This window comes from Delphinus delphis, chromosome 5, assembly GCF_949987515.2.
Source record: "Delphinus delphis chromosome 5, mDelDel1.2, whole genome shotgun sequence".
Taxonomy (NCBI): Eukaryota; Metazoa; Chordata; class Mammalia; order Artiodactyla; family Delphinidae; genus Delphinus; species Delphinus delphis.
The window spans coordinates 49,856,771-49,883,365 of record NC_082687.1 but is presented as its reverse complement, the minus strand read 5'-3'; the positions used below and the strand labels follow the sequence as shown (position 1 = coordinate 49,883,365).

General features: G+C 37.6%; 1 protein-coding gene across 1 annotated transcript in view; it reads right to left on the bottom strand.

The window, feature by feature from the left end:
* The window catches only part of ADAMTS3 (ADAM metallopeptidase with thrombospondin type 1 motif 3), a 289,253-nt gene that overhangs the window by 51,145 nt on the left and 211,513 nt on the right, over window positions 1-26,595 (bottom strand). The window contains exon 5 of the mRNA XM_060012409.1: window positions 17,271-17,470. Within this exon, the coding sequence (XP_059868392.1) occupies window positions 17,271-17,470 (200 nt within the window). The remainder of the gene's footprint in view (window positions 1-17,270; window positions 17,471-26,595) is intronic.

The following is a 26,595-nucleotide window of genomic DNA, read 5'->3' as shown; positions in this document are numbered from 1 at the left end:
CAATGCAATCTCTATCAAACTACCACTGGCATTTTTCACAGAGCTAGAACAAAAAATTTCACAATTTGTATGGAAACACAAAAGACCCCGAATAACCAAAGCAATCTTGAGAAAGAAAAACGGAGCTGGAGGAATCACGCTCCCTGACTTCACACTATACTAGAAAGCTACAGTAATCAAAACAGTATGACACCGGCACAGAAACAGAAATATAGATCAATGGAACAGAACAGGAAGCCCAGAGATAAACCCACACACATATGGTCACCTTATTTTTGATAAAGGAGGCAAGAATATACAGTGGAAAAAAGACAGCCTCTTTAATAAGTGGTGTTGGGAAAACTGGACAGCTACATGTAAAAGAATGAAATTAGGACACTCCCTAACACCATACACAAAAGTAAACTCAAAATGGATTAAAGTCCTAAATGTAAGGCCAGACACTATAAAACTCTTAGAGGAAAACTTAGGCAGAACACTCTATGACATAAATCACAGCAAGATCCTTTTTGACCCACCTCCTAGAGAAATGGAAAAAAAAAAAAAAAACATGGGACCTAATGAAACTTAAAAACTTTTGCACAGCAAAGGAAACCATAAACAAGACAAAAAGACAACCCTCAGAATGGGAGAAAATATTTGCAAATGAAGCAACTGACAAAGGATTAATCTCCAAAATTTACAAGCAGTACATGCAGCTCAACATTAAAAAAACAAACAACCCAATCCAAAAGTGAGCAGAAGACCTAAAGAGACATTTCTCCAAAGAGATATATAGATTGCCAACAGACACATGAAAGAATGCTCAAAATCATTAATCATTAGAGAAATGCAAATCAAAACTACAATATGAGATATCATCTCACACTGGTCAGAATGGCCATCATCAAAAAATCTTCAAGCAATAAATGCTGGAGAGGGTGTGGAGAAAAGGGAACACTCTTGCACTGTTGGTGGGAATGTAAATTGATACAGCCACTATGGAGAACAGTATGGAGGTTCCTTAAAAAACTAAAAATAGAACTACCATACGACCCAGCAATCCCACTACTGGGCATATACCCTGAGAAAACCATAATTCAAAAAGAGTCATGTACCAAAATGTTCATTGCAGCTCTACTTACAATATCCAGGACATGGAAGCAACCTAAGTGTCCATCAACAGATGAATGGATAAAGAAGATGTGGCATATATATACAATGGAATACTACTCAGCCATAAAAATGAATGAAACTGACTTATTTGTAATGAGGTGGATGGACCTAGAGACTGTCATACAGAGTGAAGTAAGTCAGAAAGAGAAAAACAAATATCATATGCTAACACGTATATATGGAATCTAAAAAAAAATGCTTCTGAAGAACCTAGGGGCAAGATGGGAATAAAGATGCAGACTTACTAGAGAATGGACTTGAGGATATGCGGAGGGGGAAGGGTAAGCTGTGACAAAGCGAGAGAGAGGCATGGACATATATACACTACCAAACGTAAAATAGATAGCTAGTGGGAAGCAGCCGCATAGCACAGGGAGATCAGCTAGGTGGTTTGTGACCACCTAGAGGGGTGGGATAGGGAGGGTGGGAGGGAGGGAGACGCAAGCGGGAAGAGATATGGGGACATATGTATATGTATAACTGATTCACTTTGTTATAAAGCAGAAAGTAACACACCATTGTAAAGCAATTATACTCCAATAAAGATGGTAAAAGATTTTTTGGATAAAATAAATAAATCTAAAAGAAAAAAAATCAAAGGGCCCTCTGAAGCAGCAACACTGTGTGGATATCATATTAATTTAACCTGTGTTGAAGGGACTGTGTTCCAGAATGACAGGTCCAGCATATTCCAGGGAAGGCGTACATGTTTATCTAAGGGGCAGCTGAACTGATGTGTGATTACTCCAAAGTGTCTCTGTGACCTGGTGTGTTCAGTCCACATTGGAGACATTAAGGCAATTTGTTGAGGCAGGGAGGGGTGGTATAAACCATATGGAGTTTGCAGCCAGATGAACTATGGTTTGTCCCCTAATTCTGGCACTTAGATACTATGTGTCTATATTTATAGCACAGTGTCTAACAGAGTCTCTTCCTCCAAATCATTCAAATTCATCCAGAATTCTCTTTTTCAAACACAGACTAATCTTCTTTAAAACCCTTTTCATAAACTCTCGTCATTAGCAAGGTGAAATTCAAACTCCTTGGGATGGCACCTACATTTTTCTAAAGGTAGCCGCAGATGCTCTACTCAGCCTCATCTGCCATCTCCCCTAAATACTCTTCAATTTCACCTAAAGACACACCTCCAGTGGCTCCAAAGGCATTATGAGCTACCACTTTTAGAATCCTTTTAAAATCTGTTCCCCATCTTCCAAAACCCATCTTCTCTTTTTCTAGCCGGGAAATGCCAATTCAGTCTTTAAAGTCCAACTCAGGTGGCACATCCTCTATGAAGATTTCATTTGCCAATGTCATTATTTGCCAAACCACATCTCCTTCTTTTCAATTAATGTTTACACAGTACTTCGTGGCTGAATCTTTTTTTTTTTTTTTTTTCTGGTACGCGGGCCTGTCACTGTTGTGGCCTCTCCCGTTGCAGAGCACAGGCTCCGGACGCGCAGGCTCAGCGGCCATGGCTCACGGGCCCAGCCGCTCTGCGGCATGTGGGATCTTCCCGGACGGGGGCACGAACCCGTGTCCCCTGCATTGGCAGGCAGACTCTCAACCACTGCGCCACCAGGGAAGCCCGTGGCTGAATCTTCTGAAGAAACTATCACTTTTAATTATTATTTCTTGATTTATTTCACTGCTAGAATTAGCTTCTTGTGAAAAGGAGCTAAATTTTATTAATTTTTGCCTCCCTAGAAGCTAACAGGACTTGGCCTATGGGAGGGTATGTATGCTAGGTGAATAAATGTCTACAGGACTAATGTGAATTCAATTGTAAAAAATGGATTAAAGATAATAACCCAAAACAGAAAACTGCTGCATGATTTGCTCAAGTTGCCTGAACATGTATACTTCCCAGATAAATCTGCCTTGCACTCACATTCAGCATTTTCAGAAACACTAGTTAAGAAATTAAAAGCAGTGTAGAGACTGAATCATCACTAAGTAACGAATAACCACATTTATTTGCTAACCGTTGAATAAGTCCATTAATGCTCTGTTAGGACTAGAGTACTTCCACGGAGTATAAATTTTCTTGTAAGAGTATTAAGTAGGGAAGCTTGCCATGTCCAGAAAACACATCTGTGAATTACTAGTTCATTGTCCATCACAGATGGCCAATTTCAGTATACGAAAAAATTGAATTCTCTTTTAATTATCAGTGGGTACTTGTAATTACAAGATTTTTTTTCATACTGGGAGCCATCCTTTTAAATGAATTGTTTTCTTTTGGTTAATCCTGAGATTAAGGCATTGACTCAATTCTCTGCAGGGCACAACAGACCCAGATCACTTCACAGATCTTAGCAAATGACAAGGATACCTGCCACAGCGAAGTGTTGGTGACAGGGAATATCTGGCACATTGAAAGAAAACAACCCACACCCTTAAGTGCAGAATCTGCTTTATCACCCTGTTAGGGAGAATCTTAAACTAGATTGCTAGCTGATTCAATTCAACCAGACAAGTAACTGAATTCTCAACTTCAATGACTTGAATGGTATTCTAACAAGACACAGGAATGAGTAAAGGAAAGACATCAGAGTTTTATTTGGCAATGGATATACAAAGTGCCTCGATTTTGCAACAAGAGGTAGTGAATCTTAAGGAGGAAGAGTACTGGACTCTGAAGGCAGAAAGATCTGTACTGGCTCAAGTCTTGGCTGTGCCACCTATTAGCTGTCTGACTCTGGAAAGGTCACCTAAACTCTCTAAATCTCAATCTCTTAATTTACGAACTAGGACTGAAAATGAACATATTTCATAGTTGAAGAATTTTCTATAATTCTTGTGGAGTATTTAGCACAGCACCAGGCACAGAGCAAAGGCTAAAATTTAGTTGGTAGTCGTATAAGCCTCCATCCTTAACAACATTAAATCATTCTTTTGAATCTAGACCTGAAACTAGATAATTGCAAACATCTTCAAAGATTTCATCATTAACTTTGATTCCACACAATCTATTTTTTTTTTCATAGACTACCCCATCTACATGAATGGCACCATCATCCAGCAGTATTCAAACCAGAACAGTGTAAATCATGGTGGATTCCTCCCTTTCCTTCAGCCCCCTATTTGATCCACTGACAAATTCTATTGATTCTATTATCAATACCCCCTTATTATTGCAATCACCATTGTCCAGTAAACCATCTTCTCTTGCCTAGACATCTACAGTTGATTTCTAATTGATCTGGCTTCATTGTCCCTAGATCGCTGCCATCTATTCTTTACAACACAGAAAGACGCTTTCAATGGCTTTCCATGAATTTGCTTAAAATTGAATTCAATCTCCTCCCATGACCTGACCTGAAAGGTGCTTGCCCTGTTCTTCAAGCTGCACCTGACTCCTTGTACACTGGACTCAAGCCACACTGGCTTTCTTTTTGTAACTAAAACACCTGTCCTTGTTAAATGACTGGCTCTTTCTTTCATTTTAAATCTCAATTTAACCATCATTTCTTGGGAGAAGAGTTTCTTGATCATCTTGTCTATGTATAATCCCTATCACCCATTAGTCCTGTTATTCCCTTTCCAAGCAAACTGTTCGTTCCCTGCATAGCTCTTATCACAATCTTTGATGTGTTTATTTGATTTCCCCACCAATTTGTAATCTGAATTTCTGTCTTTTGTGTTCCCAACTAAATGCTTGGTATATAGCATTAAAATATTTGTTAAAATACTAAGCCAGTTAAAATTTTATTGGATGTGGCAATGTGGCAGACAGTGTTTTAGACATTGTAAATATGAAGCTTAATAATGTGTAGTAACTGCACCCAAGGAGCAAACAACCTATCAGAGAGCTGCTGCCAGGGAATTCACACATTTTATAATAAGGAGGGGATGATTTGTTTAAGGTTCACGGGAGTTGATATTTGATCCTGATCTTGATAAATGAAACGTTATCAGAAAAGAAAAATGGGGATGCAGGGGGAGGAAAGAACAATGGGAAGAAGTTATTTTGGAGAGACCAAAGAACAAAGGCATGAAGGTGGATTTTAATTGCCAGGATACCTATTACCCATTGCCTTGGTTCTGAACACAAAAGAAACTGTGAAAAGATGAGGTTTTCTGAAGCCAACATAACTTATTTCTTCTGACGAACAATAACCACTGTAACCGAAACAGTATAGAATACTTATGCTGTTATTTCGTCATCTATAAAGTGACGGGATCATAATAATATGCTTTTTATGGTTCTTCCAAATGGGAAATCTCATGACTCTTGGTTTTTCTTTTATATTATAAGCTTCTTGAGGGCAGGGATCATTGTACTGATGGTTCAATAAATGTTTAATGAATAGATTCACTTTTACACAAATTATATTCATGTGATATTTTGCCCAGTAGTCCCAATATATGTGGATTTCAAATTCTGATGCCAATTTATTAACAACTGTGAAAACCAACACAGGATCTACTTTTTGGATTGCTTTTGGAAGCAAGTTAGGTGGGTTAAATTTTAGTCAATCTTGGAATCTTAATACTTCTCTAACCTTTCCTTTATCCTATCATAAATGGATATATTAAAAAGGAAAGCATTGCAAGAGACAAAGAAAGGATAACAATAAGATAGTGATGCCTTCAACCTTCATCACCAAAATGTGTAAAAGTGAATATGTGAAGAAAGAAAAGTGCCAATGATTCCCAGAGCCAAGACAAATCATGGTAAATACTAGTTAGGTGTTGTAGTGACTGAGGGAAATTCTAGCTTCCACAAGGATTAGAGTAGATGGAACATATGTCTTTTATGTCCTTTTAATTGTCTTTCACTCAATAATTTGGTAAAACACTAACCAGTTCCAGCAACAACAGCAAAATGGCATGATCCTCTAGCACCAGCTTGTATTTCCTTCAAATCAAACTAACATTTAGAAGAGCAGTCTTCATTTCATCACCTTTACCGAACTCTGTGCTTCATGGTCTTAACCTGCCAAGAATTTCTTTATATTCTCCCAATGTCTTAAACACAGTAAATATCCACCTACTATTGGCTCAATAACTAGTTTTTAAACAGAACTAAACGAAGAAGAGAAACCTCTCTGCGAAGTTCTGTAATTGCTATCTATCTTCATTTTCTTATTTTGCATTAATTTCCTTCATGCAACCTATATGTAGCCAAATTCAAGTATATACTATGCATCTTTTTGGAGCTTTGAATATTCAACTATCTTCTCTGTCTGGAATTCCCTGTCATTCATCTTCAAAGACCTAATTTCTAACTAACATTCAAGGCCTAGTTCAAGCACACTTGTTCCTCATATCCTTCCTCATTCCTCTACTTCAAAGACATCTCTAATATTCTTCCTCCATAGCACAGAATCTATAGTTTCTTTCAATTAGCACTTTCTAGATTGCTTTATACATACTAATTTACAAACCTAATTTCCCCTAGTAAAGTACATCCCCAAGGGGGAAAAGCATCTCTATCATATTAGGTTTCTGGTTTGAATAACTGGGTGCCTAAGAGAGTCGTTTACTGAGAAAAGGAAGGACAGACAGTCAAGACTTAATTTGTTTGCTCTCAACTCTGAAGGTATCTGGAAGAAAACTAGGCTGAAACAAAAAAAATATAATTTTTAATAAAACTTCATCAAACTGGTACACTTAAAATACATATTGTATGTCACTTATGCTTTAATGAAAGTTGATGTTTAAGAGTAATGGTTTTCAATATTTCAATATTGATTTTATTTACTATTATATCACATATTCATTGCATATCTTCTCATGTTGTGGTTAGCAAAAATACACAAATCACTCTCTCTGACAACCTATCTCTACCCATAATTGAAGTCTCCCCAAAATATCATTTTATATTATAACCTTTAAGAGTTAAAAGCACAGTAAATTAAACAAGGGAAAAATCAAATAAGGGCTTCTTTTAATGCATTTAATTTTATCTTTAATTTCATTCTGAAATAATTTCAGACTTACAAAAAAGGGTGAAAATATAGAACAAAGAATTTCCACATACCCTTCACCCAGGTTCTTCAAATGCTAACATTTACCAAAATCACAGTATACAGTACAAATCTAGAAAATTAATATTAATGTGATACAATTAACTAATCTAAAGACCCACTTAACATTTTGTCAACTGTCCCACTAATATCCTTTATTTGGTCCATGATCCAATCTATGCCATTCGGTTGCCGTATCTTCTTAGTCTTCCTGAATCTGGGACAGTTCCTCAGTTTTTCTTTCCTGACCCGGAGAGCTTTGAAGATTACTGGTCAGTTAGTTTGTAGAATGCCCCTCAATCTGAGTTATTCTGATGGCTCCTCATGATTAAATTCTGTTATGAGCTATAATAGCACAGAAGTGATATTGTGCCCTCTAGAGCACAGGATGTTAATGTGACTCATTAGGGGTAAGATTAACTTTGACCCCGTGGTTAAGATGCTGTCTGCCAGGTTTCACAAATGTAAAGTTACTCATTTTCCCTTTGTGATTAATAAGTCCTTTGTGAGAAGATACTTTGAGACTATGTATATACCCGATTTCTCATTATATTTTCGTCCACTGTCATTCGTTGATGGTACTTCTCTGCAAAAATTATTACTGTCGTCTTTGGCAATTAGCAATTTTTAAAATTTCTATCATTTCTGCTACATTTATTAGATGGAGTTCTACTACAGGGAAGAAATGTCCCCCATTTACTTAGTCAATTATTATATTATATTAGGCAATAATTTACATAGTCATTTATTTGCATCAGTATTAACTCACAACAATTTCTTGTGTGTATATGCCCAGCAGTGGGATTGGTGGGTCGTATGGTAGGTCTATTTTTAGTTTTTTAAGGAACCTCCGTACTGTTCTCCATAGTGGCTGTACCAATTTACATTCCCACCAACAGTGCAAGAGGGTTCCCTTTTCTCCACACCCTCTCCAGCATTTACTGTTTGCAGATTTTGTGATGATGGCCATTCTGACTGGTGTTAAGATGATACCTCATTGTAGTTTTGATTTTCATTTCTCTAATAATGAGTGATGTTGAGCATTTTTTCTTGTGTCTGTTGGCCATCTGTATGTCTTCTTTGGAGAAATGTCTATTTAGGGCTTCTGCCCATTTTTGGATTGGGTTGTTTGTTTTTTTTGATATTGAGCTACATGAGCTGTTTGTATATTTTGGAGATAAATCCTTTGTCCATTGCTTCATTTGCAAATATTTTCTCCCATTATGAGGGCTGTCTTTTCGTCTTGTTTATGGTTTCCTTTGCTGTGCAAAAGCTTTTAATTAAGTTTCATTAGGTCCCATTTGTTTATTTTTGTTTTTATTCTCATTACTCTAGGAGGTATGTCAAAAAAGATCTTGCTGGGCTTCCTTGGTGGCGCAGTGGTTGAGAGTCTGCCTGCCGATGCAGGGGACACGGGTTCGTGCCCCGGTCCGGGAGGATCCCACATGCCGCGGAGCGGCTGGGCCTGTGAGCCATGGCCACTGAGCCTGAGCGTCTGGAGCCTGTGCTCCACAACGGGAGAGGACCTCGTACCGCAAAAAAAAAAAAAAAAAAAAAGATCTTGCTGTGATTTATGTCAAAGAGTGTTCTGCCTATGTTTTCCTCTAAGAATTTTATAGTGTCTGGCCTTACATTTAGAGAAAACCATAATTCAAAAAGACACATGCACCCCAATGTTCATTTTAGCACTGTTTACAATAGCCAGGACATGGAAACAACCTAAATGTCCATCAACAGAGGAACAGATAAAAGAAGATGTGGTACGTACATACAATGGAATATTACTCAGCCATAAAAAGTAACGAAATTGGGTCATTTGTAGAGACGTGGATGGACCTAGAGTCTGTCACACAGAGTTAAGTAAGTCAGAAAGAGAAAAAGAAATATTGTATATTAACGCATATATGTGGAATCTGAAAAAACTGGTATAGACCATCTTATTTACAAAGCAGAAATAGAGACATGGACATAGAGAACAAATGTATGGCTACCAAGGGGTAAAGGGGTGGTGGGGGGATGAATTGGGAGATTGGGATTGACATATATACACTATTGATACTATGTATAAAATAGATAATGAGAACCTACTGTATAGCACAGGGAATTCTACTCAATGCTCTGTGGTGACCTAAATGGGAAAGAAATCCAAAAAAGAGGGGATATATGTATACATATAGCTGATTCACTTTGCTGTACAATAGAAACTAACGCAACCTTTAAAGTAACTATACTCCAATAAAAGTTTAAAATATAGAGACTTTCTTTTGTTGTATGTATTATAATTCATTATTATCATTTTTTTTTTTTTTTGCTCATATTATCTCAGATTTGGCAATTGGGAGCTACTTTAATTTGGGTCTACACCAGGGTTCTTAACCTAGATGAGTTTCAAGTGGGCTTTGTTTTTCTTAAACGGTAAGTGTTATTTTCCCCTTAAGTACAATTTTCATGGTTTGCCTCAAATTCATAAATAAATCCAAGACTCTAAAAAAAGTCAAAACCATTGTTCTTATCTACTAATACATACATTATGACTGCTGTATTATTTTGATTAGTTGGAGTTTTGAGGTTTGAGGTGATGATTATGGACCAGGCCAGAAAATTAAGAAAAGAGTAAAAGTCAGCAGGATTTTCTTCACTCCTGCAAGTCACTATGATGTTACACAGTAGTTAACATTATAGCCTACTTTTTTGAGTGGCCCATCCGAAGCATTAATGAGTACATATGTTCTTCAATTCTCATCACAAAGTGTCCTTCAAATATATTTTTGAAAACTGTGTACTAATGACTATTAACATAAATGTTGAAGTGACGTGGAATTAAAATGGGAGCCAGAGACAAAACCAGCCTGGCCCTGCAACTAGGTACTTGACACGAGGTAAGTAACCTACCAATTATCCTCAATCTCCATAATCTTCAAAAAGGAAATGTTAGAGAGGATCACCTCTATTGTTTCCTCCTGTGTTCTAAAGTGTGATTCTATGCTAGGACATATCAATGGTAACTTTTACCTAAGGACCTCCGGCAGAGAGAACAAATGGCTGAAAAGACAAACACATTAGAAAAGAGACTTCTATTATAGTAAATCACACTAAACTGATTTCGTAGAAGGAGCTTCATGAACCTTGCTTGAGTTATAGGACATTAGACTTCAGCGATGAAAAATTTATATGATAGAATTAGTCTTTGAAATTCTACTTTCTTTTGTTCTTGATCATTAAATAGCCTTCCACCTCGCCTTTTATGATTGTAAGTCAAGACCATTTAAAAAATTTTTAGGGCATTTCCTCCTTTTACCTTCAGAATATTGCCAGGAACCATTCTTTTCCATCATATATTAAGAAAGAAGACCTGGTACCTATTCCTTTCATTTCACTGGTTTTCCTCTCAGCAAGGTTTATGTTTTCCCCTGCAGCAGTTAAGACATATCTCATAAAAAAGAAATAGTATAAGGGCGTAAAGCTCTTGAGTTAGTAATTAACAAGTCAAAAGACTTTAAAAAGAAAACTATATTCAGCTCAAGAAAAAGTTCTTACCAGCCTAGAAGACTCAGAGTTCAGTAAGCTGAGCTTCACGGTAGCTCAGATAACAAATTTCTGCCAACAGTGTTTGGCTATCAAGATACAAAGAAAAACAAAATTTTGGGGAAATTTCCAGGATAGTTTAATTACTTACATTTTTCATTCTAAGGAATTTCCTTTCTATTTCTTTATTGTCAAAGATTTCCCCCCCATTCTCTCCTCTCAGTTCTTGTCCTTTATTGTCCTACTGTGATTTTTAACTAGGGGTGTTCATCAAAATTACCCATTACGCTTGAAAAACAATAACTCTTAAGTCTGTATCCCAAACACTCCTGACTTGGTAGCTTTTTCTTGATTCTGCAGCTTTTTTCTTACAGTTCATGATTCATCAGACCAGACCACTCTTTCTTCAGTTTTTTGCCTGGTTCTCTTCCTCACAGAATGCCTGTATCTCTGCCTACATGATATGTCAGAGATGCTTTCCCTAACTTCCTATTCAAAGTAGTCCCTCCTTCTCTCTCCTCAACAATATCCCTTTACTCTTATCTATACTTCTTCTTGGCAGTTATTACTACCAAATATTACACATTTATTTCTTCTTTTGACTATTACTTTTCTCCTAGTCCAAGCACGAAGAGGGCAGAGAATTTCTATTGTGTTCATTGGGATATTTATACGCTACGTCTAAGGTAAGCCTTGCCCATAGTAGGCAATGGATCAACATTTGTAGAAGGAGATATGTTCCACAGCTGAGAACCACTTTCCCAGCAAGTCAGCAATGTTACAAAATAGTAAAATGAAAATCTCTCAGTATAACAAGATATGACACGAGATCCTAAAAAAGACTTAACTATATATCACATCTTTTATTTGAAATATAAAAATCTTCTCAATAATCTAAGAATGGGCGTTAGTCATGCTCTTTTAAAATATATTCATATCTGTTAATTTTTTCTTTATAGATGAGTCTGGGAGAAATTTCGAGATCTACAAAAGGGAAGAGTTAAAAATCAAAGGAGATGGAAGGCAATGGACAATTCTCGCCTTCACTGATTCTTTCGCAAAGGAGCTGTGGGATGGGTGGAGAGCATCTGTCCCCTCTTAAGGAGTCATATCAAAATCATCTGGGGCCTGTTCAGACCTGTTCACTTGACCCTTGAGCCCCCAGAGAAAAGTGCTAACTTAGTGAGCTGTCTTTCCAGTGTTCAAATCCCCAGATTTGCACAACAAATCACCTATGGAACTTAACCACATTCATATGCACAGTCACCACTATCATTAGGCAATATGGCCCTAAAACAAAACATATTTGTGCCAAAGAGGTGGCAACTAGTATGGTTAATCTAAAACAGCAGATAAACCAAAGCTCTTTAACATTACTCGTGACATATAATATATTGTGTTTTAAGTGTTCTCCTTGGTTACACTTAAACTATGATTAATCTGAGTTAAAATTAAATATAACAAATTTTCTAAACAAGTTTCACCTCCCAATAACCCTACCTCCTCCTCCTTCTACCTTGTTAAAGCAGAGGCAATAATTTATTCTCTCACAGTTTCCATGGGTCAGGAATGTGGAAGCAAAACTTGGCTGGGTGATTCTAGCTTGGTTTTTCTCATGAAGTCTAAGTCAGATGTCAGCTGGGGCTGTTCAACTGAAGGCTTGACTGGGGTCAAAAGATATAAGGATTCCACTTTTGTTTTTCATTTTATTATTTTTTAAAGCCACTTTATTGAAGTATGATTGACATGTAAAAATCTGTACATATTTAATGTATATAACTCAATGAGTTTGGGAATAAATACACACCCACGAAACTAACATCACCATCAAGACTATAGACACATCCATCACCTCCCAAAGTTTCCTCCTGCTCCTTTATTATTAATTACTTTTTTTGTGGTAAGAACACCTAGAAAATTATAAGTATACAATATAGTATTGTAAGCTATAGGCAATATGCTACATAGTAGATCTCCAGAACTTGTTTTGTGTAATTGAAACTTTGTACTCTGTGACCATCTCCTCCTCATTTTCCTACTCCCTCTGCTCCCTGGCAATTATCATTCTAGTCTCTGCTTCTGTAAGTTTGAATATTTTAGATTCCACATATAAGTGAGATTATGCAGTATTTGTCTTTTTGTGTCTGGCTTATTTCATTTAGCATAATGGCCTCCAATTCCATCATGTTGTTGCCAGTAGCAGGATTTTCTTCTCTTTAAGGCGGAATAATATTCCATTTTGTGTATAAACCTCATTTTCTTTATTCATTCATCCATGGCTTGACAATTAGGTTGTTTTCATATCTTGGATTTCACCTTTAAGGTGGCTTACCTGTACAGATGGCAAAGTGATGCTGGCTGTTGGCCAGAGGTATCAGTTATTCTTCACACGAGCCTCTCCACAGAGATGCTTGAGTGTTCTCACAGCATGGCAGCTGCTTCCCCCAAGACCTGTTTCTGCCCTAAACACTGGGGTAGAGTTTTTTCTTCTACCCTTCCCCTAGACGCAACGAGTCTTTGTCTATTCCCTGGACACAACAGGCTTTGCTGCACCTCCTCCAGTAGTGTAAGACTCTTACTTTTTGGAGAAAATGGTCCCAGGAAGGGAGCAAGGCTTTGCGCCTGCCCCCCTCTCCAGGTTATTCTTGACAATGAAACCAGCTCAGTGAGGTCTGCATCCCTTTCTCTCCAGATGCTGATCCAGGATCATCAGTGGCAAAAGGGAACAGGGTTCATGAGAATGGGGGCTGAGATGGGGCTCCATCCCAGGCTCCATACATCACCCTGAGAAAATCCCTTGGTGTTTTCTGCCCTGAGAGTCTGGGAAAATCAGGGGCATCAAATGCGGGTGAGAGGCTGTGCTCCTTATTTAGATCTCCCACGACAGTTGAGCAAATATCAACTGGCCATCTGTCAAGCACCTTCTCAGTTCTAGACATGCTATGTTCACACTCTCCTTTCTTCTTTAGAACTCTCCTGTGAGCATAGGACTGCTATCCCCATCGCACTGGTGAGGAAACCGAGGTATTGGGAAGTTGCTACTTGTACCTACAAGGCCTCTCACCTTGGGCAGGCTTAGACCCAAGACTGTTTTGCCTTTCCTCTATAGTCTGCCGCCTTCTACACATTTACAGGTGTTTAAAATAAAGGATGCAGCTCAGGAACAGCCAAATGGAAGAGATGCATAAGGCAAGGTCTTGGGGGAGGGGTACAGAGCTTCCATGCTCTTTCCAGGCTTTCACCCTCCCAGCACTGTGATGTGTTCACCAACACAGAAGCTCCACCCTGTCTTCTTTTGATGGTTACCATCACCACATTATCATTATCTGAGACTCTTTTACAACCTTCAAATAATTTAAAAAATTTACCTCAATTTTATTGACATTTTAAAGCCTCTGTTTCCTCTAGAAAAAAAAGGTAATAATAATTCCCATCTTGCAATATACTTAAAAAAAATATAGACACCCAATAAATGCTAATTTACTTCCTAAACACTGCTTTCATAATATTGTTAAGCTCATTAAAGCCTTCATTTGTCATTTATACCCTCTTATTTCAAGTCCAAAGTTTCTGCTCTCAAGATTGTTCATAATCTACCTCTATGTTCTTTACACTCTTTTGTTCATTTATCCATTCTTTCACTAAACATATGTTTAACATTTAATAATTTAAGAACCCTTTTCAAGATAAGAAAGTATGAAGTTCAGTTTAAATTAAAGAGACAACCATGAAGCAAATCACTGGGACCTCAAAGTATTCCCTTGGTTCAGGAACTATGTGGTAAATATCACCTGGGTTTGATATGGAGACTATATTTGACTACCAGGTAAACTAAAAGAAGAGTGTATTTGCTGACTAGTTAACTAACGTAGAGATACCAAAGGAGACTAACGGAAACTGTGCTTTTCCTCTACCATAGGGACACGTTTCTCCCAATATCGGTGCAAGGAAATACACTTTTTGCTGTCAATTTCTTCTACAGTTTCTGTCTGAACCTATGTGGCATGTAAAGAAAGCCTCCGTGTTTGTGTAGGGCTTGAGTTTAGTGAGCCATGATTTTAGATAACCACAGGAAGTCATAAAATGGCTAGCATAGGAGTTAATAATTATTCTAACATCGTTAGGGAAAAAACCCAATTTTCTTGGCTTCAAATTTCCATGAGGTAGTTTCATTAGAATATCATTATTGTTTTTCTTCATGCCTCCAACTCTGATTTAATTGATAAATTTGAGATAAGGCATGCTCATCTCAGTGCTGTAGATCTAACAGTCTACAATAGGGCAATGGGGGGGGGGGGAAGAAAGATATTCAGTCTTCTATCTGTCATGCTTAAAGCTCTCTACCTGTCCTATAAAGGAGACCTGAAATTATCCAGTCAGATAGAGATGGGGGGTTGTGAGTAAGATTGTCTAATTTAGAACAAGGTTTCTAAACCTTAGCACTGTTGACGTTTTAGACTGGATAATTCATATTCCTTTATTGTGTAGGGCTGCCCTTGTGTTGTAGGTGGTTTATCTCCTACTAGTGGCAGTAGCATCCCTTCCCAGTTATGACAACCAAAAATGTCTCCAAACATTGCCAAATATCCCTGATGGAAGGGGCTGGGACAAAGTGCTCTCCACTGAGAATCACTGATTTAGAATAAGAAAAATCTTTGTGGCTATAAATTTAAGTCACGTGCAATTCAGCTCTTATAAATAATAAAACTATTTATTCTCCATCTGTCTGTTCACCATATCTTTCAGTTGGCTCTAAACTTGGGAAGGGAAGGGGGGACTGTTATTATTATCTCCTCAAGACCTCTACCTACATTAATTACTTCAGATGCAATGAACTTATTAAGTTTGAAAAATTATTTTCTCTTTTCCAGTTCCATTCTCTGATGCTCAATTAGCTTTAGAATAATTTCTAGTATTTGAGCCAGAGACTCAGCCTATTACTTAATCTATTTAATGGTATTAAAAACAAAAGTCCTTTTTTGATGGTTATAAAACCAAAACTGCAGCACTTTATTCCTTGACACCTAAGCTTACTGTCTGGTGAATATACTATATTCATTTCTACTTTCTTGTCAATGGAGTCTACCTAGAAAACCTTTACAATTCCATGTGCCCTTTAAAAAACTGAAGAAAACAAATGAAAAAAACCCCGAAAACAAAGCCCTAAAGACCCAATTTAACCTCCAGCTTCCTGATGAATTAGAGAAATAGTGAGCATCTTGTACAGTCTTTCAATTTTATGAATACAGAAACTAAACCCCAGGAAGGGACATGACTATCTAAGCTCACGAAGCCAACCAGGTACAGAGCTAGAGGTAACGCCTCTGCCTCCTCTAAGTCCCAGTTTAATACTCTCAACACTTCACAACTTGATGACTGTCGCTCCCTCTAAAGTCTTGAAGAATTTATAATGCAGTGCCTCCCGATATATCTTAACAATAGCATGCCTTTTATCGCTCAATCTTTGCATTTTTTTGCATCTTTTTTTATCCTTGACTGAATTATAAGTACTGTGAGGCCAAGGACTGTATTGAGTTTCTGCTGCATTACTCCAAGAGCCTCCTGTAGGTCTGAGCACCCCTTAGGGTCTAGGTCTATCCTGATTGACTGCCTCGCTAGTGGTAGGAGAAAGCAGCCCAGGGGCACAATGCATAATGCAAGTAAAAACAGCATCTCCACAGGAATTTGTTTTCTGCGTGATAATCAGTCTTCATAATGGGAATTAGTGCCAATGAACAAATAAAAATGTGTCTGAGTTTCTATATTCATTTTCCATTTCACAGAGACATGGTACGTGTAGAATTTTATACATTGGCATCTCAATGAACAAAATATATTTTTAATATATTGGCATCAGTATTAGGATGAATAAACTCATGATAAGTAAAACTAATAATTTTTCTTCTCCAGTATAATTGTTGGAAATCTAATTTTAAGCATGGAAAAAAAGAAGGTAAAATACCCAAAGAATTACATTAAAAGTCAAAAAGCTGAAAGAGAGAATAGGCTTGGGTACTAAATTTGCCAGGTCAATACAATATGTATTTTACAATTCTAGAAAATAAAACATATAAAATAAAGTATACTACAGTCTCAATTATCTTTTAGAAGTAGATGATTTATATATTATTTCTCCTCAACTGCTCTCTGCCAGTTCACAAGGAAAAAAGAACACCAGTTTGAGAATACTGACTAAATTTCTTCTGGAAAGAGTAAGGCTAATAAAGAAGACATAAAGAACAAATTTAAAAAGAGTCCTTTATAACTTCCAGGGCAGCACTTGTGCCAAGAGCTGACTGTGCTTTGTACATATATTACCTTCAATTGTAATGCTGAAAAACATTGCTCTATTCAAAAGCTCTAACAATAAGCATCCACACAGAGTTAGCAGGCCTAAATAATTCCTCCTCATCCTGGGATGCAAAATGATGCTAGAAAGAACTATCTTGTATGTTAAATATGTAGGTCAATATTTGAATTGAATGCAGTTATGGACGCATTTTGGATGTGGGGCGCAGTCATGGGAGACGTCACAGAGGTTTCCAAAAGGCTCTAGCAAAACAAGGGAAGTGAATTAAAAGATCAAAAAAACCTCAAAAAGGAGTCAATACTCACAATGTTCATCAGGGTGAGGAGGTAGTTTTGGACGTGCTCCTTGCCATGGAAACGGACCACAGAGTCATCCACTCCCAGCAGCACCTCGATGTTGTAATCGTTTTCTCCCGCGTGTCTGCGTCGCCTCATGGCTTCATTCAACTGCTGGTCAATGTTGCTGTAAACAGTACCTAGATCATCAAGGCCTTCCAGATCCGATTCTATTAAGAAACAAAAGGAACCCAGGCATTTCAGTTTCCCCAATGGGCCTTCTAGTAACTTCTTACAAAAAAAGATCTTCTTGGGGAACTATAATTATCATCCATAGTCACCAAGATGTAGCTTTTCAGTTTATTCCTTAAATAATGTGCAAGTGCATGTGTTCAGATAGACCTCCTATAAATTCAACACAGAACAGCAACACTGAGGGCAAAAAATATTACTGCATAGAAAGCAGTGCCACCAGCCAGACCGACTATTCCAGGAGGAACAGAGTATTTAGTCTTCCTCCAGCTGTATCCTCAGAGCAGAGCCAAAGGGTGCAGAACATACATGGGCTAAGTAGCTATTAAATAAACGGAGACTATAAACTTAAAGTTCACAGCTTGATAAGTTTACAGTGGTTAAGTTACTTTAATTATGGAGTGTGGAATTTGTATCACATAAATCTAAACTGCTTCTTTTTCAAGTAGCCTTAACTTAAAAATCAAATTATAGCAATGGCAACACAACAAACAGCATTTAGTGGTATGATTATCAGTGACCATATATTACTTTATTTCTTATGAGTGTGGTTTTCTAGTGAATGCTGCTAGGCAGACAATATAGGTCTTCCACATTTGTACTGGCCATCATCTGGATAGCAGGCCATTTCGATAGCTGTATATCTGAATCCGTGAGATACCAAAGTAAAAATTCAGTCAGAAAATTACCTATAACAGAAGAATATAAAAGTATAAACTATTTTATGCTGTGGAGGGAACTTAATTACTTTTACTTTCCAAGCAGATATACATATACATAATACACAGAGAGAGATATACAGATATACATGTACATATATATCTCTAGATCATCTATGTATCTATCTATGTACCTGCTTGCTATCTATCTATCTATCTACCTGCTATCTATCTATCTATCTATCTATCTATCTATCTATCTATCTATCTATCTATCTACCTGAAGAGAAAGAGAGTGAGAGGCATTTTCAGGTTCTAGTTATCTAGATTATCTAATTACCTAGATTCAGATTACCATAGTTTTGGTGAAGAAAATGCTTTGGTGAATTAAAAAATAAAATATGTTATTTGAATACTAAAATAAAAGTTATTAATCAAAACTGCAGGTACAGAACTGAAAGAATACTCATTCCCATTTCAAATATATAAAACCTGGAAAGGATTTTATTTTACATACTGCCTTGATGACTAAAACAATCACATATCTAAAAAGAAGTCTGACAGAACCAATTCTGACTCATGCTTTATATGGAGGCTTACTTAGTGTTGTACTGAGGCCTGTAAGCCATTTGAAGCAATGTCTGACATTAATGAATAGCATTTCCCTCTCCATCTTTGTGGTGTTAGTAAAGTTGAGGGGGAAAAAGCAGTGTCTCTTGGTCAAGAAGATTGATAACCAAGCCCTAGCCACATGGGACTAGAAGTAGTAGAAATAAAGATCTCACTCATACCCTTTCCACTTTTAAAAAATATAGAGGAACACCAGCACCCTCCCCTACAAGTATGGGCACAGCCTCTGAATATGACTACTCAGGTTTGAAAGCTATACTGTAATTTACTTTGACCCAAGCCCAAATGCTAGATCATTAACTGGGATTTTTCTGCTCATCAGGGAATCACACTGGCTCTACAATAAGTAAATAACTCTCACCACCATCCACATCAAATAGAAATCTTTCCTTAAAAGCTGTTTTTAAGAGCTGTAAACCCACACTGAGGGCAAGACACTACACCTGCAAACAGCTTTACTATTCAACCTCAGTCTCTTCACACACTTGAGAATGTGAAAGGTTGTGATAGCTAGCGTACAAATAGGAAATTCATACATGAGCTCCCAGTTCTAAAAATGGCTCTTTTTGGCAGAACTGTCAGTGGCAGTATCCAATGGAAATATACTAGCAATGTCATCATGTCATTAAGTCTGATGCATCAATGAAGAAGGCTGAATACTTATTTCAGAAGGACAGTTCATCTTGCTCTAAGATACCTTTGGTTTGGCCTTTGCATCCCTCCTAAAATAGGTGGTTTTTTGGTAAGTGAATCTATTTTTTCATTGCATGAGGAACCTGAGAAGGAAGAAGGACGTCTTTTTCTTTCAACCATTGCTTTCATTCAATCAAGAATACTTCTTACATTTAGGTCTTTAATCCATTTTGAGTTTATTTTTGTGTATGGTGTTAGGGAGTGTTCTAATTTCATTCTTTTACATGTAGCTGTCCAGTTTTCCCAGCACCACTTACTGAAGAGGCTGTCTTTTCTCCACTGTATATTCTTGCCTCCTTTATCAAAAATAAGGTAACCATATGTGTGTGGGTTTATCTCTGGGCTTTCTATCCTGTTCCATTGATCTATTGTTCTGTTTTTGTGCCAGTGTCATACTGTCTTGATTACTGTAGCTTTGTAGTATAGTCTGAAGTCAGGGAGTATGATTCCTCCAGCTCCGTTTTTCTTTCTCAAGATTGCTTTGGCTGTTCAAGGTCTTTTGTGTTTCCATACAAATTGTGAAATATATTTGTTCTAGTTCTGTAAAAAATGCCATTGGTAGTTTGATAGCGATTACACTGATACTGTAGATTGCTTTGGGTAGTATAATCATTTTCACAATGTTGATTCTTCCAATCCAAGAACATAGTATCTCTCTCCAAGGAAGATATACAGATTGCCAACAAACACATGAAAGGATGCTCAACATCACTAATCATTAGAGAAATGCAAATCAAAACTACAATGAATTATGACCTCACACCAGTCAGAATGGCCATCATCAAAAAATCTACAAACAATGAATGCTGGAGAGGGTGTGGAGAAAAGGGAACCCTCTTGCACTGTTGGTGGGAATGTAAATTGATACAGCCACTACGGAGAACAGTACGGAGGTTCCTTAAAAAACTACAAATAGAACTACCATATGACCCAGCAATCCCACTACTGGGCATATACCCTGAGAAAACCATAATTCAAAAAGAGTCATGTACCACAATGCTCATTGCAGCTCTATTTACAATAGCCAGGACATGGAAGCAACCTAAGCATCCATTGACAGATAAATGGATAAAGAAGATGTGGCACATATATACAATGGTATATTACTCAGCCATAAAAAGAAATGAAATTGAGTTAGTTGCTGTGAGGTGGATGGGCCTAGAGTCTGTCATACAGAGTGAAGTAAGTCAAAAAAAGAAAAATAAATACCGTGTGCTAACACATATATATGGAATATTTTAAAAAAATGTTTCTGAAGAACGTAGGGGCAGGACAGGAATAAAGACGCAGACGTAGAGAATGGATTTGAGGACACGGAGAGTCGGAAGGGTAAGCTGGGATGAAGGCAGAGAGTGGCATTGACATATATACACTGCAAAATAGCTAGCTAGCAGGAAGCAGCCGCATAACACAGGGAGATCAGCTCGGTGCTTTGTGACCACCTAGAGGGGTGGGATAAGAAGGGTGGGAGGGAGACGCAAGAGGGAGGAGATATGGGGATATATGTATATGTACAGCTGATTCACTTTGTTATAAAGCAGAAACTAACACACCATTGTAAAGCAATTATACTCCAATAAAGATGTTAAAAAAAAAAAAAAAGAATACTTGTGTCCCTATTTCCTCCTGTGCCATATAGTGTTCTTTTCTGTGATTCCTAAAGTGGGCAATGTCAAACATTTGAAAAAAAGACAGTGGTGGAATAACTTCTGGTATGTTTTATTTATATACATCCCTATTAATTAACAAATAGGTCTGAGGCTGTGAAACATCTTCATTCATAATGAATTTTTCGCAGTATACATACTTTACGATATAATGTTCACAAGCTTTGTAATCAGATATACCTGGCTTCAAATCCTGGCAGTGTCGCACCCTAGAAGTGTGATTTTACTTAAAATGCCTAACCTCTCTGAGCCTCAGTTTTCTCATCTGTAGAATGGGATAATAATACCTCTTTTGCAGAGTTGTTGTGATTATATAATTAATATTAGTAAAAACACTGTATACAGTGCTTAGATATAAGTGCTCAACAAATTGTACTTACTGCTATTACTACTACTATGATGATGATTATCATGATGCTGCTGATTTCCCATTATGATAGGTTTTCTATACCTTTTAAAGCTTCCTACATTTTATTTTATATGTCACATATCAAATGGTTATAGTTCTTTTAAAACAGAGGTGAGAAAAAATCTGGAATTAATAAAGGAAAATCTGAATTGCTGATAATTTTAATTTAATTTTATTGTGTAGATTCCCTCTGCTCTCCTACTCCCTTTGGGAATGCAAGTTAATTTCATGTTAATAAGAGAATGATAAAGTAAGATTCACTTTACCAAAATGTCCCACAGCAGCTTTCTCTGTAGTGCATCTACTTCAGAAAATGAGGGAAAAAATGTTTTGCAGTAACAATAAACACAGAATGAATCTATACGTAGAAATTTGGCATTCTTCATGAACAGACTCCTGCCGTGAAAATGAAGTGACTGGAATGCCAGCTGGATTTTCCAGTGGTAGGTGGAGATCCTAAGATCAGAGCTAAAAATAGGCGTAAAATCCAACACATGTCATCTGTTAAGGTCAGAAACAGAGAGGAGTTAACTTAAGTAATTGTTTTGACCTGTTTGTATCATTGGACAGTGATTTTTCCATTGATATAATTTAAATAAATTTATATTGTTGTGATTCCAAAAAGATACAGTAACAGCATCTCCACACATATGGGGGTACCATTATACCAAGATTAATAAAATGTTTTTTTGAAAAGCAGCTGAATCCTTCAAGAACTGGGAAATTCCATAGTGATAGTTCAAAGAACTATATTCAGGCCAATTTATGATGCCAATTTTGAAGTTTCATTAAGTAACTGTTGCTCTTCTTAAAAAAAGACATTACCGTTGAATGAATATTAGTTTCCGTGATTTCTTTTCCCCAATAGTTCTAATTCTAAAGTACATGTTTGCTTTTGTTTTCACTGACTACTTTAAGGGGTAGCAGATGGCATTTTTAAACGGAAAACTTCTTACTTTCTAAGTAAAAAAACCCAATGTTTTCATGCTTTGAGTTTGTGATCATTAGCGAATGAACAAAATAGAAAGGTCACTTCATTGTCCAATATACAGAAAATCCTGACTGTTATAACAATCTCCTATATGTCAGTTAGAACGTTTTTAGCTTCAAATAAAGAAAACTTTATTTAAAGTGTCTTAAACAATCAGGAAATATATTAATTTGCACTACAAGAGGTCGAGAGGTAGGGTGATTCCTGGGCTAATCAGTTCATCAATAGATCAGGTACACACTTCTTTCCATCTTTTCACATACTGCTTTGTCTTCCAATTCACTTCTTTGATTATTTCAGAATGGCTGCACCAATTCCAGCATCAGAGCCAGGTACCACAAATTATATCTCTTTTGCATGTCTTTCTTAAAAGTAGGCAAAAATCTTTCCTAGAAGCCCTCTGGTACATTTAACTACGTGTTTCAGTGGCCTGAACTGAATCACAAGGCCATGTAAAAATCATTCAAAGATAACTGAACTCACACATGCCTTATTCCAATCAGAAATCAACTTCTGTAACTGAAGCCAGCCTCCTCTGAAGTACGTGTTTAGGAAAAGTGTGGGTTCATGAATAGTACGGAGATCCTATTTAAAAAGATGAAGGGGGAAGGCCTTCAAATAAAAGAAGAGGGGGAAATGGAAATTGCACAGGCAATTCACATTGCTGAATCCTCCTTTTTTTGGGGGGGGGGGTACGCGGGCCCCTCATTGCTGTGGCCTTTCCCGTTGCGGAGCACAGGCTCCGGACGCGCAGGCTCAGCGGCCATGGCTCACGGGCCCAGCCGCTCTGCGGCATGTGGGATCTTCCCGGACCGGGGCAACGAACCTGTGTCCCCTGCATCAGCAGGCGGACTCTCAACCACTGCGCCACCAGGGAAGCCCCTGAATCCTCCTTTATAAGTCCTCCTCTTCCACATTCCCTAGTAACAGTCTTCCATTGGTCTCTTTTACTCTATCTTAGTTTGCACTCATGCATTTTATGTTTCATTTCTCTTATTGTAATCTGCCTGCCTACAGATCACTTCTGCATTCTTTTGGCCCGGAAATGGCTGTTGACATTCAGTCCTTCGTTCCTATAGTAGTGGACTTATCACTGCTGCTTGCTCAGCCCCATTCCAACCATTTCTTGAATAAATCACTGAAATGTCTGGGTGTGGGCAGGGTTGTCAGACAAAGTACAGTATTTTCTGTTCAATTCAAATGTCAGATAAACAACAATTTTTTTTAGTATAAGTATGTCCCAAATATTATCATGGGACCTACCTAATACTAAAAACTTCTTCCATGTTTACCCGAACTTCAAATTTAAATGAGAATCCTGCATTTTTAGTTGCTAAATCTGGCAAATCTAGGTGTGGGGCTTCTGTCTTTCTCCAGGCAGTTCATGTAGGTACAACGACCTACACCCTCCTGCCTTCACTTCCCCACTCCACCCCTGGACACTCAGCTCTAGCAGTGGGCATTGACCCAGGCAGGGCCAAGTACTGTATTCCATTTCTTTGACTCTAGTAATTGGATGGGCAGATGGCCTAACTCATGACAATGAAACTATGACCTAGGACCATTTTATTTGGAACTACTAGGGAAGAGAAGTTCTCTCTACTGAGCTTGAAACTAGCAGAATATAACAGTGAAGGTGCTTGGGGAAAGCTCAGGACAGTTGTTGGTCTAAGGTTAATGCAAGAAGAGGAAAGTGAAGATTATTAATGGAAAGAATAGTTCTGTTCCAGTGATGACTCCAAGCCTCTGAATTCAACCATTCTTTTGATTTTTTCGGTTTTGTGAGTCAATAAACAATATTACCACCTGATTTTCTTCTCTTACTGCTTTCGAAAAAAATTCTTGCCGAAAACAGTTTGATGTTAGTTCATAACAACTGAAAATAAAAGAACCTTGATGAATAAACCCATCTATGTCCTTCCTGCTACAGTCACTGATTTTCCTCATTTTCCTTCCCACTCTTTAATAAACTATTCTTGGGATGTACAGTCCCTTGAAAATGATGATATATTCTGTTTATATTAAAAATCTCCCAAATTAATTATTTTATTCTCTTTATATCATTTTAAATTTAAGGGCTTTTCTACTAGTGATCTACTTTCTAGTTTGTTTCTTCCATTGCTCTTATTCAGGTAAAATCATAGTTTAATTATGGAAGATAGTGTAGTTTTTAATTTTCAAATTTTTTTTTTTTTTTTGGTACGCGGGCCTCTCACTGTTGTGGCCTCTCCCGTTGCGGAGCACAGGCTCCGGACACGCAGGCTCAGCGGCCATGGCTCACGGGCCCAGCCGCTCCTCAGCATGTGGGATCTTCCCGGACCGGGGCACGAACCCGTGTCCCCTGCATCGGCAGGCGGACTCTCAGCCACTGTGCCACCAGGGAAGCCCCTAATTTTCAAATTTTACTTCTCTCTACATTTAATAGCATTCTAATGAACTTTTCTCCTCCTCTTGAGTAAATTATATTCTTTCTTATTTATGGCTTTTGTAGTTCAGCTCTACTAAATCAGAGTAGAGGAAGCGGTCCCTACACCCAATTTACTAGATTACATTCTACTAATCTGACACTGCTAGAAGTTAAAGTTTTCTAAGTAAAATCAACTGCATAAAGTACACATAGAATTCCATTTCATAGCTGCCAGTTTCAAAGCTCAAGTTACTTCTATCAGTTGCCTCCTATATGCTACTTTATTAAGGGTAAAGGGATTTCTTTACGCAAATTTCCCCAGAAACTCTACTTCAGCATACTAAATTTTTCTCCAAGGGTATATGGAATGATTTAATAAAACTTTAAACAAGTCCTTAGAGCCAAACTATGAATATTAACATTAAGTATTTATTATTTCTGATAAATAATTAAAGAACAGGGCTGCTTGACCTGGCACTGTTCTAAGCACTTGGGAGTACAGCAGTGGACAAATCAAATGTGGAGCTTGCCCATATAGAACTTATGTTCCAGTGATAAGAATGATGAAGCAGTGTAAGAAGAATAAAACAGGATGAGGGGAATAAGAGTGACAAGGTGAAGTGTGCACAATTTTTAGTGAAGATGTTCAAAAGAAGGCAGAAAATGGACAGAGATATTGTAAAGTAATGGAAGGGGCCACATGAATATCAGAGTTATATTTGTGTGAGATACATGCAAACTTTTATACATATATGTAAATCTTTAATTTATATGTATATTGTAGATCTTTCAGAATGAGGTTGTAGAGTATAACACAAAGAAAGTCAGAATAGATTCAGAGTGTGGTAGGCAGACTTTCTAAAATGGCCTCACAAAGATCCCCAGAACTTGTGAATTTGATGAGATATGATTACATTATATGCACAGCTGACTGTGAGACAAAGGTGTTATTCAGTTGGCCCTGATCTGACCTCCTGAGCCATTAAAAGCAGAGAGCTTTTGCTGAGAGAAAGCGGGAGGAGAGAAGTTCTAGAGTGTGAACCATGAGAATGACATGACTTGCCGTTGCTGGTTTTGAAGACAGACGCAGCCTGTGCAAGGACCAGAGAGAGGTCTTCAGTTGCTGACATTGAACCCTAGTCAGCAGGGAGATGGGGACCTCAGTCCCACAACAACAAGGACCTAAACTCTGCCAACAACCTGAATGAGCCTGGAAGTGGATTCCTTCTTTCCCAGAGCCTCCAGAGCAGAGTTCAAACTGTCTAGAACCTTGATTTTGGCCTTGTGATACCCTAAGCTTTGAACCCAGTCCAGTGACCTTGGTTTCTGATCTATAAGAACTTCGAGCTAATAAATGAGGGCTGTTTTAAGCCACTAAGTTCTTGGTGTTTGTTATAAGGCAACGAAACAATACAAAGAAAATAGAGATCTAGGCCCAGCTTTGCTATGATCCATCTGTATGATTTTGAGAAAGATGTCAAACTTATCTGCACATCAGTTTCCTTATCTATAAAATAAATAGGCAGTCCTAGAGGATCTTCTTCCTGGCTAAATTTCCATAATTAATAATTGGGCCATCATTTCACTATTTTAGATTATTAAAGTTGCTTATTGTTGTTATGGTTGTTTTGATCATACATGATGGAT